The 18,975-nt window shown below is 38.3% G+C and overlaps 1 protein-coding gene across 1 annotated transcript; it reads right to left on the bottom strand.

Moving 5' to 3' along the window:
- Window positions 1-757: 757 nt before the first annotated feature.
- Window positions 758-18,208, bottom strand: LOC143858145 (cold-regulated protein 27-like). Its single transcript, XM_077368777.1, has 6 exons — window positions 17,986-18,208; window positions 15,622-15,828; window positions 15,229-15,529; window positions 2,520-2,641; window positions 2,320-2,403; window positions 758-1,060 (listed from the first exon to the last, which is right to left on the bottom strand). Exons 1-6 carry the CDS (start codon window positions 18,091-18,093, stop codon window positions 773-775), a joined length of 1,110 nt encoding a protein of 369 aa, XP_077224892.1. The 5' UTR covers window positions 18,094-18,208; the 3' UTR covers window positions 758-772.
- Window positions 18,209-18,975: the final 767 nt, after the last annotated feature.

The raw sequence follows: 18,975 nt of genomic DNA, 5'->3' as shown, positions 1-18,975 counted from the left end.
GCTCCCTCCAGTTTAGACTTCCTCTAACTAGAAGAAGAAGTCTAACTTAGAATTCTACTACAACAACCACTTTTCTACCAACAATAAAACAAAACCAAAACAGCCATTCAAAAAAAAAAAAAACACAACCAACCAACCAAACCAAAACAGTCTTAGTTTAACTATATCTAAATAACCTTCAATACCACGCGTTTCCTTCTTTTCCTTGTAAAACAAAACCACCTACCATAAGTCTTAAATTAACAAGAACTTATTCACATCATTAGAGTCAGCACAGACTCTAACAAAATATTCCATGGTTGTCGAACATGACCTAAGCTTTTTCATTGATTTATCGAGTTATACCGACCAAGGAAATAGCTTAAAAGAAAATGTGTTGGTACTTGGTAGTGACCAAAACAAGATGTGGCCATTTACAAATTATAATAATATTGAATTTTCTGAGATATTTTATAATATTGATTTTCAGAGATACTTTCTTCAAATTACCAAATTAGATTGGAGCCTAAACTCTATATTTTTACCTACCATCGTGGCAGTGGTTAGGCCAACCCACAGCTTGCCTAACCAAAAAAGAAAAATAATAATAATAATAATAGGGAAATGATTTCAGCGCTCCATTGTTTTGATAAACATGAGCTCCACTTGTTTGTCGTGTAATATTTAAAGGTCTTTAAGAGCTTCTTGAAAACCGTAATATTCCACTGATAGCCCTTAAATACTACATGATAAAAATTGGAGCGCTTGTTATCAAAACATTGGAGTGCAGAAATCATTTCCCTAATAATAATAATAATATTTTAAAGGAATTTGCTAGCCACCTTCGCGGAAAGCCATTTCCTGCCCGTCCTTTGCATGTGATGAGTGATGACAGCCACCTAGGTGACCCGTCATTGGTCCTGTGAAGAATGCTTAAGTAGGGTAAGACCTCATCATAATACAATGAGGCATCCGCTATTACTAACTGTTGACGTTTCAAAGGAGTATGGATACACATCTGCAGCATAATCAAAGTACAATCAGTGTTGAGAAAACCAGTTGGGCAAAATCTGATCCGATCCTGCAAAAATAAATGGAAAGTAGAAATAAACACAAACTACAAGAATGTACACTGAGATTTTACAATGATTCGGCCAATATGCCTGGATCTGGGATGAGAACACGATCTTCCATTATGAGAAAATAAAATTACAAGAATTACAAAGGGAAAGTTCTACTCCACATCGGTTGGGAGCACAAACACAAAGGTTTCTATTAGTTTGCGAGGTTTTATATGATGTGTAGGTGTGAAGTCCAGTATTTTCCAAAAAGTACAGTGGGGCCCACTTCATAAGATGATCCAAACCATTCATTTGTTGGGCCACAACGTAAATAGGTTGTACCCATTAATCATCTCCCTAGGATGATCTTAACCCTCGATCTATAGATGGACTGCACATTATAAATCATTGTTTGCTCTTCAACCCAAAATTTCAAGATTGCAACGGAGGACACCACGGGTCCACCTTCACTTGATCTAGAACATCCATCTGACGGCACCCATCAGATGGATGTTCTAGATCAACTGAAGGTGGGCCCTGCTGTTCTATGTTGCAATCTTGAAATTTTGGGTTCAATCCCAACTTACCTACAAAAAAATGAATAGAGAACCAGCAAATGACATTGTACTTGGCTGCCACAATGTGGAAGGGAAAGGGAGTGTTCTGACACCATTCAAACCTAGGATTTGAGCTTTAATTTTGATATCACCACCCATGTTCCCAATTTCTGTATTCTTGACATGAAGAGTGAAGAGACCCAAGCTGTTTGGCTTCAAGCTGTTACTGTGGGAATGTGACTGAAGGCAACAAATCCTTATTGCAAAAAGCTAAAAAGACGGCATTCCACAATACTATGAAGTACACAACATACAACATATAAGGAGTGCAATACATGGCCCAGTAAAAATTATAAACTCTTCCTATGTAGCTGACTAGCCTGTTAGGTTTTTAATAACTACCCATATACACATATTATATATATATATATATATATATATATATATATATATATATATATATATATATCACATCCAAGGATTTATAGGAGGACACCAACTATCAGCATCTCTCACAGTGAGATGATTGATATGAAGCAGTGATCAGTTCAACAGTTTTCCTAATAATAGCTCCCAATTGGATTTGTCTCTTGCAGCTTCTCGTAACAACCACGCTCCCATCTGTCGTTACCTGGTTTATATGTCGACCATATCTTCTTCACGGAGAATGTCATTTTGAGATCAGAAATCAGTTTTATTTATAGTGTTTTCTGATTGCTCACCTCTAAACTCTCATCTTTCCTTCTCTGAGAAGCGTAATTCTCATTGGGATTTTCTTTTATTTGAGACTTCTCAAATGGAACAACCTGAAAACACAGTTTAAAAAATAGCAAAAAGTTAGATTTTCCAACACCCACATGATGAAACAATCTTATATTTGCATGTGATGTGTAGAATACAAGTTGTAATATGAACAAATTACTTGATCTTTGCTCGAAACATCAGAAACTGTAGTCCTCGCCCTTCTCTTCCTGCATGGACTGATCAAGTTTTTCCCTTCACCACAGCCAAAACTTTCATCGACAAAGTTTTGATCTGAAACCTCTGCAGAAGCCCAAATAGTTTACCTATTTTAGCTAAAACTGAGCTAGAATTTGACATGATGTAAAGGTCATAGAAGCCCAAATAGGATATCCATTTCAGCAAAAACTGAGCTAGAATTTGACACGATGTAAAATGGTTATAGACTGATATTCCATTTCCCAATTATTATCACAAGCTTCAACATTTACAGAGGACCATCTATTATGGTGATGTACCATATATCCATAGAATGTACTTCACTGACTTTTGAGGAAGCAAAAAGTAGAAATCAGGGAGGATTTTATTTCTAATGCAGCCAAACACTGCAGAAGTGCTGATGTAGGACTTAGGTTACTCATAATCCATGAGAGTTATTTCAATCCACAGCTGAGTCGCATAAGTATATGTAGTTTAGATACTGCGTGAAAGATTACAAGTGTTTATACTGAACAGAACTTACTATATTAGATTTTATCTATGTTTCTTCTTCCTTTGTCCCTTTTTTTGGACGTGTGTGTGTGTGTGTGTGTGTGTGCACTTATGTCGGGCTGCTATGTAATTTATCAAAACGTGCAACAATCCGTTGTTAAAACCATGTCAAAACAGGTTATGACAGAAGTTCCTAAGCAGTTGCATGAAGTCAAGTAACGGTCCAGTAGATTCTACAGGCAATTATCATGTTTCTAAATAGAAAAAGGCAGAAGTTTCTGAGTAGTTGCATGGAGTTATATCTTCCTGACATCAACTAACGACACAGGAGCTTCTACAGGCAATCCACGGTAAGTAAGATGAAGCTGCATTTCATCTTACGTTCTGTTTCTTTCGGCGTAAAATGGCGCATAAAACAAAATTTATGAACTTTTCCACTTAAAAATGGGTGTAAATTATGTTTTTTGCACATTTTACGTTGAAAGACAGAGAACCTTAGAGACGAGAACAAAAGGCATTTGAAACTTTGGCCCACCATATATGTAAGGAGCACTAGGAAAGGTGGCTAGACCCAAAACGTGTTTGCCAGTCAGAGGTCAACCTAAAGAGGGGACACTGGCTGCAGTTTGGACTTTATTGTTAACCCAGTGATGCCAACCTGCCCAAACCATGAGAAAACCGTAGGAATGACTTCTGTGCATGTGGCACAAACTCAACTCAACTCAACTCAACTCAACAAAGCCTTTGTCCCAAACTAGTTGGGGTTGGCTCATCTATGCATGTGGCACAAAAAAAAAAAAAAAAACTAGTTTATGCGGCTGACAACAATTGTCAGCCATTCTCAGTAAGAAAACAATAATGCGAAACAACTTGTTGGAGGGATGAAATTGTACTAGAAATTAAATTTATTAGCTCATTTTCGATAGCATATAAAGAACTGAAACAGATGTAAAAGTATGAAACTACCAGCAATTATAAATGAATCCAAGGGATTCCTGAACATTATAGATATAAATATATAACAATCAAGATGAAGTTCAAAACATTTAATATTCTAATCTTCAGTGACCCTCCCAATTAGTTTGGTGGGAACATTGCGTAGAAGTTGTCTTTTGAAAATGAAGTTCATAGGAAGTCTTAGACTTCAATATATTTTTTCGTCAATTGGAAGTTATAATTGCCCGTTTTCAGGGTTCAGAAGAATGCACATAGCAGAATACATACATGGAGGTTGTCATGCAATTTGTATCTTCCATAGGTCTCCTTAAAGTATTCCAGTTGCAACATCAATCATTGCCTTTATTTTGAATGTGGAAGTGTATCTTGTTTCTTGCTCTTCCAAAGAATTATATTTTTCCCATATGCATAATATATCGTATAGTAGACACAAGTCATTAGGAGACCTTACCAAACCAGCATAGAACCAACTGATATGCCATTCTTGGAGTTCCTCTTGCACATCTTAGAATAGTGGGCACAATTTAGATTAGTTTCATGAGTTCCTTTGGCACATCTTAGAATGTTCTTTGGCAAGGCTTCTAATACCACCATTCCAATCTGGCATAGTAGTTAAGCGGTTAAGCCCTCAAGACCACTGGTTCCCAAAAACAGACTGCCTGAGCCGTCCAAAGGGAAGTTGGAAAAAAAAAGCGGTCGAATGCATTTTCGTTGGATACGGGGTTGGGGTGTTCTATGGTAAGGCTTCTCTTACCACTATTCCGATCTGGCCTAGTAGTTAGCCCTCAAGATCACTGCTTCCCAAAAAACAGACTCTGCCTAAGCTCTCCAAAGGGAAGTTGGAAAAGAAAGTGGTAAAATGCATTTTCATTGGATAAAACTGAGAATATTAGTCAAAGTACTAACAAAGAGTAAGTTTTACCGAGACTAGGAACTAATATAAAAGGAAAGGGATAGAAATTCAAAGATGAAAGTTACTCTTCAGTCTTCAAAGACCAAAAAAGAAATCAAAGGTGAAAGTCTCTACTATTTGGTGTCTTAGATGTAATAGGTGGAACAAAAGAAGATAAAGATGGGACTGGCTTTTCATTTAATTTGAGGCTTGGTATTGATTACCCAAGAGGGATGAGGGTATAGACATGCATGCAATCTTGCTAATAGTACCTATATGATTAATGGAAGACTGGAGACTCAAATTCTTGATTGCATCATATCAAAGGTTTCCTTTAGGGCCCGTTTGGATACCTCATAATTTGTATTTGGATTTGGCATTGAGTTTTGAATACAAAATGAATAGATCCGCCAGCTCATGCTGAGGGAGACAGAGAGGGAAGTGGGTACTTCCTACAGGAGGGGAGAGGTTGAGGAGCAAAGAGGGTCTAGGAAACTGCCAGATTCGTGGATTTCCAATTACTTATTTCCACAGCATTTTTGGAAATCTGATTTTTTTCACTGTCAGTCGCTGATTTGGGCTGCAAATGTGAGAAATCCAAATCAAAATCTTCTCGGCATCCAAACTGGCGCTTAGATTGTTTTTGAATCTTTTGGTACCCACACTCATCCCCTATGATGATAATTTCGTCAAAGTATACCACGACCAAAACTAACCCTCGCTATACATGCTTGACAAGTAGAAAATTGTCATATTTTCTTCTCCTACACCAAATGTTTATGAGAGATTGATGAAGCTTGTCAAATCCTGCTCTTGGAGCCTTCTTGAGCCTGCACAAATAGTTGCTTCTATCTCAACTTCGAAGCCCTCTTGTTATTCCATCTTAACCTCCTACTTGAGGGATCCTTGAAGAAAAGCCTTCTTCAAATCCATAAATATGTTTGTCAGAGCCAAGATAAACCTCACCATAATACTCATTACCACTGGACTAAAAGTCTCCTAATAATCAAGTCTATGCCTCTGATTATACCTCTCAGCCCCACTAATATAGCCTTGGACCTATTGATTGTCCCATCAGGCTATTACTTGAATTTATATACCTATCTAAAGATAATAATATTCACTTCTACCTGTCTATCTACTATATCCCATTTATTTTAGTTGACGGAGCGGAAGCATACCCCGGTGAAGACCTTGAATACACAAGGGGAAAATAAAAAAAAGAACTAAAATAACAATCTTATTCAATGGAAAAAATTGCTCAATACATCAAACGTCCAATATTTATAGAAATAAATCCCTCCTCCTACTCAAACTCCTCTTCTAATTCTATTCAAACTACACCTCTTCTAACCTAACTAGTACTAGGGCTCCTCATCCCTCACTTAACTATAATTCTAACTAATTTAGTTCAGGACTCTAACTTACCAAACTAACTAGAATTTGAAATAGATCGGGAAGTAGAGGTGGATGAAATGACCTCGGCAACTCGATGATGTGTAGTCTCCCTCCTTTCTCTCAAGCCCAATAGTTGGTAGTTCATAAAACTGAGAATCATCAAAGGATACATAGCGTGAGATTAAAATCTTACTAGTAGACAACAAATAGTATATTGACCCCTTATGGACGTCACTGTTGCCTATGAAATCACAGCCTTTGGGAAAAGCTTCCAGCAAGTAGTGGAAAGAACATGAACATAACAGATGTATCGGAGAGAAGATGAGAATAATTAGGAACCATACAAATAAGGAGATGTGTGGAAGATGGCTGCACAAGCCAATGGGAGCATGCTGATAATGTAAAGGTCTCTACCAATAAGTGCTTTCATGCTATTGAATGTAAAATCCAACTTCAGTTATATGTATGTAATCCCTTTCCATTGTTCCCTTTTTGACGGAGTGTGGTGACAAGAAAATTGTGAGGAAGAAATTCTTGAATCCCAGAGGTACACTCGCCTCCTACATCGCTTCACAAAAAAGAGAATGGGCATCATGATGTTTGGTAGCGAGAGCATATATATTAGAGAAGGCAAAAAGGAAATCGGATTTATTTTTTTTGAGAAAATAAATAGTGAAATAATCAACGAAAATGAAAGAAAAATAGAAGCCAGAATGAAAGACAAATTCTACGAGTCCCCAAACATCAGAATGAATTAATATGGAAAATAAAAGAGGACTTTGTACTATTATGGATTGCATTAGAAGTGCACAATTTTTACGAAGTTTACAACTTGTACACATGTATGGCTTGGCTTTCTTATGACTTGGAAACTAAAAAATTGTAAGATACTAGAATTTGTGTGTGCAAGGCAATGATGCCACAGAAATAAGAAGACATGGACGCGGTGAAGACCTAGAGTCCAGATGCAAACTGTGAAGTGGTATGTGGTATAGCTGTGGAATTAGTTAGCAGACAGTGTTTTCAATGAACTGTACATCTAGCAAAGAGCTTTCCCATTCTAAGATTCTCCCCAAGAACAAAATTTGTTGTAAAGATAAAACAACACTGAAATTGGGAAGTAAATTGTGACACATACAAGAGTACACATTGTATGTTAGGGACAACATAAACTAGTGTTTTAAAAGACGTTTTGAGACATACTCCGCAAGGTGCCCCTCAAGGCTAGGCTTGCCAAAAATGCCTCAAAATGTTAAAAAATGCAATTTTTCCCATAAGGCTTGCATCTTTTGTTTCTGAGGCACCCTTAGGCATGAAAGGGATATGTCTTTCACTTGAGGGGTACAACTCAAAAGTATTTTCCTGTGAGGAGCTGATTTCACAGCGCAAACCCTCATTTTTTTATTTTTCACCCTTCTTTTTTTGTTTTTTCTTCTACTAAAATGCCTTTAATAAGTATGCTAACTTAAGTATTAACTATTAAAACAAATTTTAAGATCAACTATGGAAATTTGAGATATTTAGGCGAGTTTTGGTGTTTTAGGAACTTTTTTCACTATACCTCTTTTTCGCGATTACTCTCCAACAGCGGAGGAGCTACATGTAGCAAAAGGGGGGCAGCTGCCCCTGTTGAGTTGGGCCAAACTCCTTAATAGGCCCAACTCAATTGGGCCCAGCCTTATGTATAACCTGCCTCCCTTATGTATAATGCCCCCCCCCCCCCCCCCCCCCCCCCCCCCCCCCCATATATAACCTGCCCCCCTTATGTATATAAATCCTGGCTCCGCCACTGCTCTCCAAGCATTCAACGGAATCAAAATTCATTGCTTCCGGTGGATTTCTATCATCAAAATGAAGCTTGTGATGGTGTAAATTTTTTTCATCATGCACTCCTTACTGTTTCGAGTGAATATTATCTTAGGTTTTTTCTTTATTTATTTATTCATAGCTGTTTTGATAAATTTTGATTTCCTACTTATTCTTGGATACTTTACAATAATCTCAAGGTGTGCTTATATAGAGCACTTACATGATAAACATGGAATGTAATTAAGATAATTATAGAAGGAAATAATCCTAATCAAATCTACTTTCTTAATCTCTCTTGCTTGCCTCTTCTAATCCACTTGGCTAATTTATCTAGTTGCTTCATTTAACCAACTTACCCAATCTACCTCCAAGATGATCCAACGGTGAGATCTTAACCCAATCCAACCATTGGATCCCACATATTCTAACATGCCCCCTCAAACGTATATGGATTGAAAATCGATATACATTTGACAATAATAATAAAAAATCCCCAATACAATAGAATTCCCTAATTACAAATTAATCAAAATAAACCGATTTGATGCACACTTCCAGAAGTCGATGACGAAGAACCTTTGATGAAGACTGATGTTGATCATTGATGATGGTTGCCGAAGAAGATGCCGCTTGACAATTTGTCACGAAGAGGGCTTAAAAGCCAATAGATCATAGCCTCGATGGGGCTAGATTATACTCAAGCGTTGATGGGCGAGTAGATATGGGTCACTATGGACCAATGCCGCAATGGGCAAGAATTGAGTCACTATGGACCAATGCCGCAATGGGCAAGAAATGGGTCACAATGGACCACCAATCCCGGAATGGGCAAGAATTGGGTCACTACGGACCAATGCTGGAATAGGCAACAAAGAAAAAAAAAACAAAGAGATGGGCGGCAATGAATGACACACGGCAACAAACAACAGAAGATTTTAATGACAAATATCGGCGATAACACTTAACTTTTAAAACATTGGGCACTCCTTGAAAAAGAGTGCGCATATATCAAATGCAGGAACTCTTGTAAGGAGTACAATAAAATATGCAAGGGTCAAGACGATGAGAAATTAGAATGAAGGAGGTGCTCGTATCAATTTTGGGGTAGATATTTTTCAAAGGACAAAGATCAATGGTGTGGTGAAATAAAATTGGGGGTGCTGATTTCACACCTTTCCTTCCTTCCTATCTCCCACGTATAAAGGTATCAAGGCAACACAGACAAGTGTCTTTTCGTAGTTGCTGGAGAATTTTTGGCAGATGAAACTTCAGCAGAAGAGGTCACAGCCCTTGAAAATTTAATAAAAAAAAAACGGTGTGGGTCACTTTAATGATTTTCAGAAGGCACTTAGTTTTCCCTCTAAAGCACTGGAACGGAGATGAAAAAACAAGAGCAAGAAAAAGTGTATTTTTTCCTTGATGGAGATGGAACAACAGTAACTCGGCTACAGCCGGATAGGCAAACTATTGCAAGAGAGAAAAGGAAAAAAGAACTTGGACTAATAAAAGAAAATCTAGAGATTTACCAGTACGGGGCGGGGGGGGGGGGGGGGGGGGGGGGCGGGGCGGCCAGATCGACCATCCGTCGGAGAACGGGAGAGGCTAGGCTTGTGGTCAACCCTGGATAGGTGGCTCTGATACCATGATAAATTTTGATTTCCTACTTATTCTTGGATACTTTACAATAATCTCAAGGTGTGCTTATATAGAGCACTTACATGATAAACATGGAATGTAATTAAGATAATTATAGAAGGAAATAATCCTAATCAAATCTTCCTAGTCAAATCTACTTTCCTAATCTCTCTTGCTTGCCTCTTCTAATCCACTTGGCTAATTTATCTAGTTGCTTCATTTAGCCAACTTACCCAATCTACCTCCAAGATGATCCAACGGTGAGATCTTAACCCAATCCAACTGTTGGATCCCACATATTCTAACATGCCCCCTCAAACGTATATGGATTGAAAATCGATATACGTTTGACAATAATAATAAAAAATCCCCAATACAATAGAATTCACCAAATTACAAATGTAATCAAAATCAACCGATTTGATGCACACTTCTAGAAGTCGATGACGAAGATCCTTTGATGAAGACTGATGTTGATCATTGATGATGGTTGCCGAAGAAGATGCCGCTTGACATTTTGTCACGAAGAGGGCTTAAAAGCCAATAGATCATAGCCTCGATGGGGCTAGATTATACTTAAGCCTTGATGGGCGAGTAGATATGGGTCACTATGGATCAATGCCGGAATGGGCAAGAATTGAGTCACTATGGACCAATGCCGGAATGGGCAAGAAATGGGTCACAATGGACCAATGCCGGAATGGGCAAGAATTGGGTCGCTATGGACCAATGCCGGAATAGGCAACAAAGAAAAAAAAAAACAAAGAGATGGGCGGCAATGAATGGCATGCAGCAACAAACAGCAGAAGCTTTTAATGACAAATATCAGTGATAACACGTAACTTTTAAAACATTGGGCACTCCCTGAAAAAGAGTGCGCATATATCAAATGCAGGGACTCTTGTAAGGAGTTCAATAAAATATGCAAGGGCCAAGAGGATGAGAAATTAGAATGAAGGAGGTGCCCATATCAATTTTTGGGTAGATATTTTTCAAAGGACAAAGATCAATGGTGTGGTGAAATAAAATTGGGGGTGCTGATTTCACACCTTTCCTTCCTTCCTATCTACCACGTATAAAGGTATCAAGGCAACACAGACAAGTGTCCTTTCGTAGTTGCTGGAGAATTTTTGGCGGATGAAACTTCAGCAGAAGAGGTCAAAGCCCTTGAAAATTTAATAAATAAAAAAACGTTGTGGGTCACTTTAATGATTTTCAGAAGGCACTTAGTTTGCCCTCCAAAGCACTGGAACAGAGATGAAAAAACAAGAGCAAGAAAAAGTGTATTTTTTTCCTTGATGGAGATGGAACAACAGTAACTTGGCTACGGCCGGACAGGCAAACTATTGCAAGAGAGAAAAGGAAAAAAGAACTTGGGCTAATAAAAGAAAATATAGAGATTTACCGGTACGGGGGGGACGGCCAGATCGGCCATCCGCCGGAGAACGGGAGAGGCTAGGCTTGTGGTCAACCCTGGATGGGTGGCGCTGATACCATGATAAATTTTGATTTCCTACTTATTCTTGGATACTTTACACTAATCTCAATGTGTGCTTATATAGAGCACTTACATGATAAACATGGAATGTAATTAAGATAATTATAGAAGGAAATAATCCTAATCAAATCTACTTTCCTAATCTCTCTTGCTTGCCTCTTCTAATCCACTTGGCTAATTTATCTAGTTGCTTCATTTAGCCAACTTACCCAATCTACCTCCACGATGATCCAACGGTGAGATCTTAACCCAATCCAACCGTTGGATCCCACATATTCTAACATATTCTTCTAAAAGATTTGGTGTTATTGGAATGCATTTAATCTTTTTTATATTAGCATGGGTGATAAGAAGGATTTTGCATGGAGATATGAAAAAGAAGTCGAGTGAAAGGGGAATAGAGGATATATCATTTTTCTTATTAGCCCTCTAAAAAATCATTTGGTGATGACACATTATGGATTAAAACTGTGCACAAAGTGTCCACCCTAAATTATGCAAGAATGCTTAAATGCTTTGAAAATTCATAAAAGTGATAAAGAAAGAAGAAATGAAATTCTTCCAAACATTGGAAGGGTTTTTTGGAGGGGGATGGCCTAAGAGGCGAAGGGACTCTGATTACCGAGACTCCAGTTAGTATTGGTTCTTGTCAAAGATCTATGCCTTGATTCTTTTGTAACTGTCGAGGCTAAAAAAACTACCCTAAAGTCCAGGTGGAAGAAGGAAGAAAGGGTAGAAGTGTGCAAAAAAAATTGAGAGATTTTTCTTTGCAAGTACCATCCCTTTTAATATTGTAAAATGCCCATAATTTGCAGCTATGGTCGAAACGATAGCAGCATATAGTTATAATACCCCTAACCATGCATGAGATGAGGACATGATCCTCAAGGAATGAAGTTAAAAATAATTCTTTTGAAAGAAGTAATGAACAATACACAAAAAATGGCATGATGGAAGACCACAAGAATGAATGGGATAAGTATAGATGTAGTCTCATTTCAGATGGATGGACAGATGGGAAAAATAAATGTTTGATAAATTTCTTGTTAATAGTCCAGAAGAGACATGGTTTTTAAAATTTGATGGTTCTGTCTGCAATAAGGATGGAAATTTGATTTTCAGTCTTATTTATGATGTCATTGAGGAGATTGGAGAGGACAAAGTGGTGTAGGCTATCATTGATAACCATTCTAGCGATGTGAGTGTGGGAAAGAAGTGAAGAGGGAGAGATTATATTGGACTCCCTACACTGCTCATTGCATAGACTTGATGCTAGAGAGCATTGCTAAGCTCAATGTGCATGTTGTGACCATTTGAAAAGGCAAGGCAAGTGACAAAGTAAGTGTGTGTGTGTGTGTGTGTAGGCATGCATGGGTTCTTAACTTGATGAGAACCTATGCAAAGAACTACGAGCTTCTTTATCCTGCGATTGCTAGATTTGCCACCATCTATTGCACACTACGGAACTTATATAAGCAGACACAACTTCTCATATCATAATTTTCCTTTGAGGCTTAAAACAGTAGTTCTTAAGCTTAAAAAGTTGATGGCGTGAAGGTACATGCCATTATATTATTTAATTCTAGATTTTGGTCACATGTACCTTACTGCATTAAGACTACAACGCCATTAGTTAGTGTTATTAGAGAGGTGGATTCAGAGGAGAATTATGCTATGAGCTTTAGTTAAGGAACTGATGGATTCAGCTGAGGAGAAGATTAAATTTAACTGCGGGGGAACAGAAGAAATTATCTTCCTATTTTGAGGAAGATGATGAGAGATGGACAGATCAGTTGCATCCCATACACTCAGGTGGCTACCTATCTAAATACCTAGCTTAGATATTCGACTGAGTTCTCAGAGGTGGATGGAGGTAAATATGGTCTATATAATGTATTGTGGATAGGCTCTTGGGCAGTGGCACAAGAAGCAAACATTGAGGGATGTAGAGCGAGATTTTTATGACAAGGCCGAGGGGGAGTTTGGCATCCGCATGGACATTACAACAAGAAACAACCATTCTCCAGGTACATTTTAGTACTAAGTTTTTACCTTTTACGTATTTACTATTTAATTATTATTTAAATTGATATCTTGTCTTGATTTTTTTATTCATTTGTGTTATTGTTATCTAATTATAAAAAAATGTCAACTACTTAATGTAGCTGACTGGTGGATCTGTTATGGACCTAAGAAACCAGAGCTAACAGCCTTCGCTATCTTCTGGCTGCGAGAGGAATTGGTGTACCATTGATGCAGTAAGTTATTAAATTTAGTATAGTTGTCAATAACTCAATACTCAATATGTCATTCTTTAATTATGGATAAGATTTTTATTATTATTTTACAATGGTTTTAACTTTTGTTTATAGGTCCATAAAAGAGGAATAGACTGGAGCAAGAAAAGTTAAATGCTCTAGTCTATGTTATGTATAATACAAAGCTACGTGCGAGAAGCTTAAGCAGGAAGCAGAACATTGATCAGATCATGGTGGTTGAAATCGATTCCAACGAGGGTGGGGGGGGGGGGGAGGGGGTGATTAATTGAGAAGGAAAGCCTTACTCTTTCTATTGATCCAAGATGCTTGGAAGATAGTGACATGATGCTTGATGTCACTGCTATAGAAACATTCCAATTGGTTTATACGATCTTCAACATGTATTAGCATGATCTACGAGAATCAAGAGTAGTTCAGATCAGATTCTCACATGGCATCGAATAGAAAAAGGAACGCTCATCAAAGTAAACATTTTACTTTGGGGTTTTTCGAATCTATAATCTACTTATACTTTTGAGTGACTTCTAATAAGTAGTAAATTACACATTAATGCAGGTAAATCGAAAGATAAAGCTATAATGCAGCCTCATCATGTGTTAGTTGATGAGGTTTCTGATGAAAATGATGATGATGAGTGGGCAAATGATTTTAAATTTCCACTGAACCTGACATGAAACAAATGAAATGTTTCTGTTTTCATCCCTACCGAAAGGGCGGCCCAGTGCACGAGGCTCCCGCCATTGCGAGGTCTGGGGAGGGCTAGATGTACGCAGCCTTACCCCTGCTTTGCAGAGAGGCTGTTTCTGTGACTCGAACCTGTGACCACCAGGTCACAATGGAGCAACCTTACCGTTGCGCCAAGGCTCGCCCTCTTATACCGTTTCAGATTTCATCCCTACCGAAACTTATACCAAAATCAAAATGCATACTGAAACCAAAATCATAAGTGTATTAGTAGCATAATCGATCAAGAGGTGTTACATAATTATATTTATTTATATGAATTTCATGTGAAATGTGGTGTATGTATGTATGTATGTATGTATCTATCTATTTATCTACACACACACATATAAAAGAAGGGATTTACTAGGGTCCATCGCAAAAGGCATTTCGTGGAACGTCTGTTGCATGAGCCACCGCATGAATAATGACAAAATCTATTGGAATCTGATAGGATCGTGAGCTACGCGGGGAACTATAAGCGTTCTTAACTGTCAGTTTCACCACCTTTGGAGGATAGTACTATGGCGAGTAGATTATCACTTGGAGAAACGAATAGATCAGAATCAAAATCTGTTGGAAAGTGAGCCTATGTGGCTGCTCTCTCATGCAACAGACGTTCCACGAAATGCCTTTTGCGATGGACCCTAGCAAATCCCTTATAAGAATTATGAGGTAGTACAGAACAGGCTAGTCACATTTGTTTCTCATCTACTCGATTACATGGGCAACTGCAGTCAAAATAATAATAGACTAGTCACATTCGTTTCTCAGAATTATGATTCATTCTGATGGTACTTAATTTGAACAATGTATGAGGTAGTACAGAACAGAACTATTACTAAGCAATTGGATAGTACAGAACAGAACTATTACTAAGCAATTGGATATATGAAAATATAAACTTGAAGGCTAATTGGAGATATGGAAAGGAAAGATATGAATTTCACCAAAGACCTTACCAACTACAAAGTTAGTTGAAAGTTACCTGTAGTGCTACCAACAAAGTCTTGATGATGAATGGTAGAATAAAACGCAGGAAGTTTTTTTGAGCTTGTTGGTAGTCCACAGGTTGTGGCTCCATTATTTTGCGCTCCTAATTGGGTTTCTTCACAATTTTCTTGCAGATCGAGTGATGTCACTTCTACGCCTTTGCCATTGGAAGCTGATCTGAAGTGCTGGATCCACGGGCTTGCTGAAATAACACAAGACTCATTTCCAGTGTCCAACTGAGTCTGAGCCTTGTCAAAGTTCAGTTTCTGCCAGAAGCCACATCGGAGAACCTTAAACTACAAAAAGATAACAAGGCATCTAGTTAAAAGAGGGATTGGTTTGGGAGAAATTGTTGAATGAAAATATAAAAAGGGATTTGATTGCGAGCCTGGCCAGAGGAGGAATGACTGTTGGGATTTGAAGGTGATGACTTTGGAAATAGCAATTTATGTCTTGAAAGCCAACCGTGTGAATCCTTCAACCGGTGATCATAATTGTGTAACTGTTTAACAAAAGATGCTTCTATGGAATTTAGATACAAACTGTGCTTCTCATCTGTCCATTTATTGGGTATAGATTCTACCATCTGAACGCCCTGAGATATGAAGGTTCCATTAGTCAAAAAAAAAAAAAAGGAGAAGAAAATTTAATAAGCATTGAATGAAGCACATAGAACAACAAACTGGGAACCTGAAAAGCGTACCATCCAACTTAAAGAGCCAGTCAACTTTCCATATTAGTTCTAAGAGAATTCTACTATAAGAATTCAAGCAACAATATCATAGACATCAACTATGACTGCAGCACAATTTAATGGACTTGCGATGAAAAGAATGGTGGGTTCCAGAGACAAATTTTTATTGGCACATCAACAAAAAGTCTCAATGAGTGATGCAACCAAGGAAGTAGGATTCTTCCCTGGGAGCCTTCGATTCCCGCTTTCGATTCCCGCTCTAGCAACCTTGAGCAGGATTCTTCCCTGGGAGCCTTCGATTCCCGCTTTCGATTCCCGCTCTGGCAACCTTGGATGCAACACATTAATTTCAAGAAATCCATAGATTTGATCATTTGTCTTATATTTGATCTGTTAAAAATGAATTAATTGAAAAAGTTCAAGAATTGTTCATGTTTACCCATATTACCAAATGATTAGGAGTTGGGCCAGGTCATTTTGGGGCAAGCGGATCATCTATCATAAAGAGGATGAGCTTCAAGAGAATGACTTGGAGTTCCTTTGGAAAAGTTAATTGTCCATGCCCGAGCCGTTGCTTCTGCTGGATCAATGGGATCCCAATCTTGGTTTCCTAGGTATGCTTGCCCTACAAGTACTTTCAGTCAGTAGAAGCAGATATTTCATTTCAACTTTAAGCACAGTTGATCGAGACAGTTGGGGTAGGAATGGAGCATAAGCTTAGGACCTAGGGAAGGGATGGATGGAAGAAGTTCTGGACACGGTAACATGGGGAGACAAATCACCCATTTACACCCCCCTATGGTGGACTAGCAATAGGAGATGGACTCATAATTATCAGTGGTGCGATAAGAGCGCATGAGAAACGTAATCTTTCTTAGTTGTGGAGTAATCTTGTTAAGATGGAGGAGTAGCCAGGGGAGGAAGAAGTCATAGTTTCAAAATTCCCCCACGTCATCATGGACACCCTCAAGTTGACTCCGTTTTACCTTTGCCGCGTTCTTGTCTGATTCCACAGTTTTCCCTACAAAGTCATTCAAAACACCTTTGACTCTCCCAAGTTATGACTGCGCCAACCGAGTACTCGACCGTATTGCGCTGAGTCGAATAGGATCGGCTTCGGTCGCGTTTTGACCTGCATATGCAGTTTCAAATATTGGAAAAAGTAGTGATTCCCTAGCTGCTGGAAGTGGCCATGGCCGATCGATCAGGCCAGTATTTCACTCACTCCTGATTTTCAGGTTAGCATTCATTTCATCTATTCCATGACCGGAACAAAGAGGGATACACACTACACCACAACTTTGAATCAGGAAAGAGATTTCAAGAAATGGCGGATCTATTCACTCTATCAATAACCGAGTCAAATCTGGTGTACCATAAGCTTCCTCATCGTGCAACCATGGGGCTTAGTGAAGTAAAACCGGGGGTCACACTGATTGCACGACGCATTCTTCTTTCAGCCTTATTAGCGCTAGTAGGTAGGACGGGCCAGTTAATTGGGCCTGTGTTGTTGATGCAGTTGCTTGTAGTTTTCTTTGTTTTTTAGAAACACCACAAACAACAGAAAGGATGGTCTTCCCCCTCAATTACTATCACTTCTCGTGTAATTTTCAAAAAAAAAAAAAAACAACAGAAAGGATGGCCTAATTCTCTCCATAAAGAAGCCTTTCTAATAAGCAATCAATTGCTATATTCGAAACAATGTGCACTATAAAGTTCTATAATAATTGGACATAAAGAAATCGATGATAATCGAGCTAAATAAATTCATCTCTCAAATTCCTCTGAAAATTAAATCATACAACTAAACCATTGAACAGAAATTAAAAACTAACAAATTCAGATTCTCAACCCATAACTAGAAAAAACTAACAAATTGCAATAACTAGATAAAATCAACCCACTTCCTATCTTTCAGTTTCCAACCCAAAAAATGTCCCAAAAAGCAAAACCAAGAAAAGAAAAAAGAATTAATACAGAACCCATCAAGATTAGTTCCATTTCATAGCACAAAAATTAAAAAAAAAAGAAAAAGAAAAAAAGGAAATTAATTATTACCAAGTTCCCCTTCTCTTCCTTTCCAACCAAATCTTTCGAATTACTTTCCCTGATGATTCCCAACTTTTCCGAGCTCGACCCATTCGGATTCCTTAGATTTCCATCCATTTCCACAGAAATCTTCTCCAAATTAAGAAAATACTTTTTCCCCAAAATGCTTTCCACTAAAAAACCCAAAACCCAATATCACTTTTTGGGTCTTTTTTCATCTTCTTGAAGAACAAAAAGTGACGTGACAGAGAGGCTTTTGGGCCCGAAAAACTCCCACCTGGCACTGCTTTACATGTGTCATCACGTCAGCTGGATACCACGTAGGCAGTATTCAATAATATCTAGTGCCAACAAAGAAAAGATATTTTCAAAGAGAGAAAAAGATCTAGAAAGGGAATGACGAGGCTGATCTTTTTGGCGCTTTTTCGAACTTTTTTGTTTTGCTTTTACTCTTTTGGTCTTAGTGTGTGAAATGGTCGGGTGAGAAAGATGCCTTTGTCTGGAGTGGGACAAGTGGAAGGTAGAGCTACCTTGATCTGATTTTATCTGACCGTTCATTTTCACTTTTTTTATTAGTTTTTAATTGTAGTTTTCCATCTGTAAGGCATTGATTGGATAAGCCCCATACTAATGACTGTATGACTATACCAGCAACATGCTGGCCATCATGTTCACAACCCGCAATTACACTAAAGCCTCTGCTTATCAAAAGGAAATCCCAAATTGACACATAACCAACCCCTTGCACTTCGGACTCGTGAGCTCTTCCCTTCTTGCTCAATTCATATTGTTGCCTCGTCTGACTTAAGCAGCAGAGGGTTTCTCCGGAGTTCCGACTCTGGGCAATCCTTACCGTGTAATTTGAGGCATGGTTTTAAATTTCGACCGAAATCTGAAATTTTGGATTTCGGTGGGGACCGAAACCTACCGAAATTTTGGATTTCTGTGGGGACTGAAACCGAAATTTACCAAAATTCCGAAATTTCGCCAATTACCAAA

Source organism: Tasmannia lanceolata, unplaced genomic scaffold, assembly GCF_043159265.1.
Source record: "Tasmannia lanceolata isolate RefF3 unplaced genomic scaffold, GAP_Taslan_0.1 ptg000025l, whole genome shotgun sequence".
Classification (NCBI taxonomy): Eukaryota; Viridiplantae; Streptophyta; class Magnoliopsida; order Canellales; family Winteraceae; genus Tasmannia; species Tasmannia lanceolata.
Note: the sequence above shows the minus strand (reverse complement) of the source record. Positions and strands in the feature narration are given on the sequence as shown.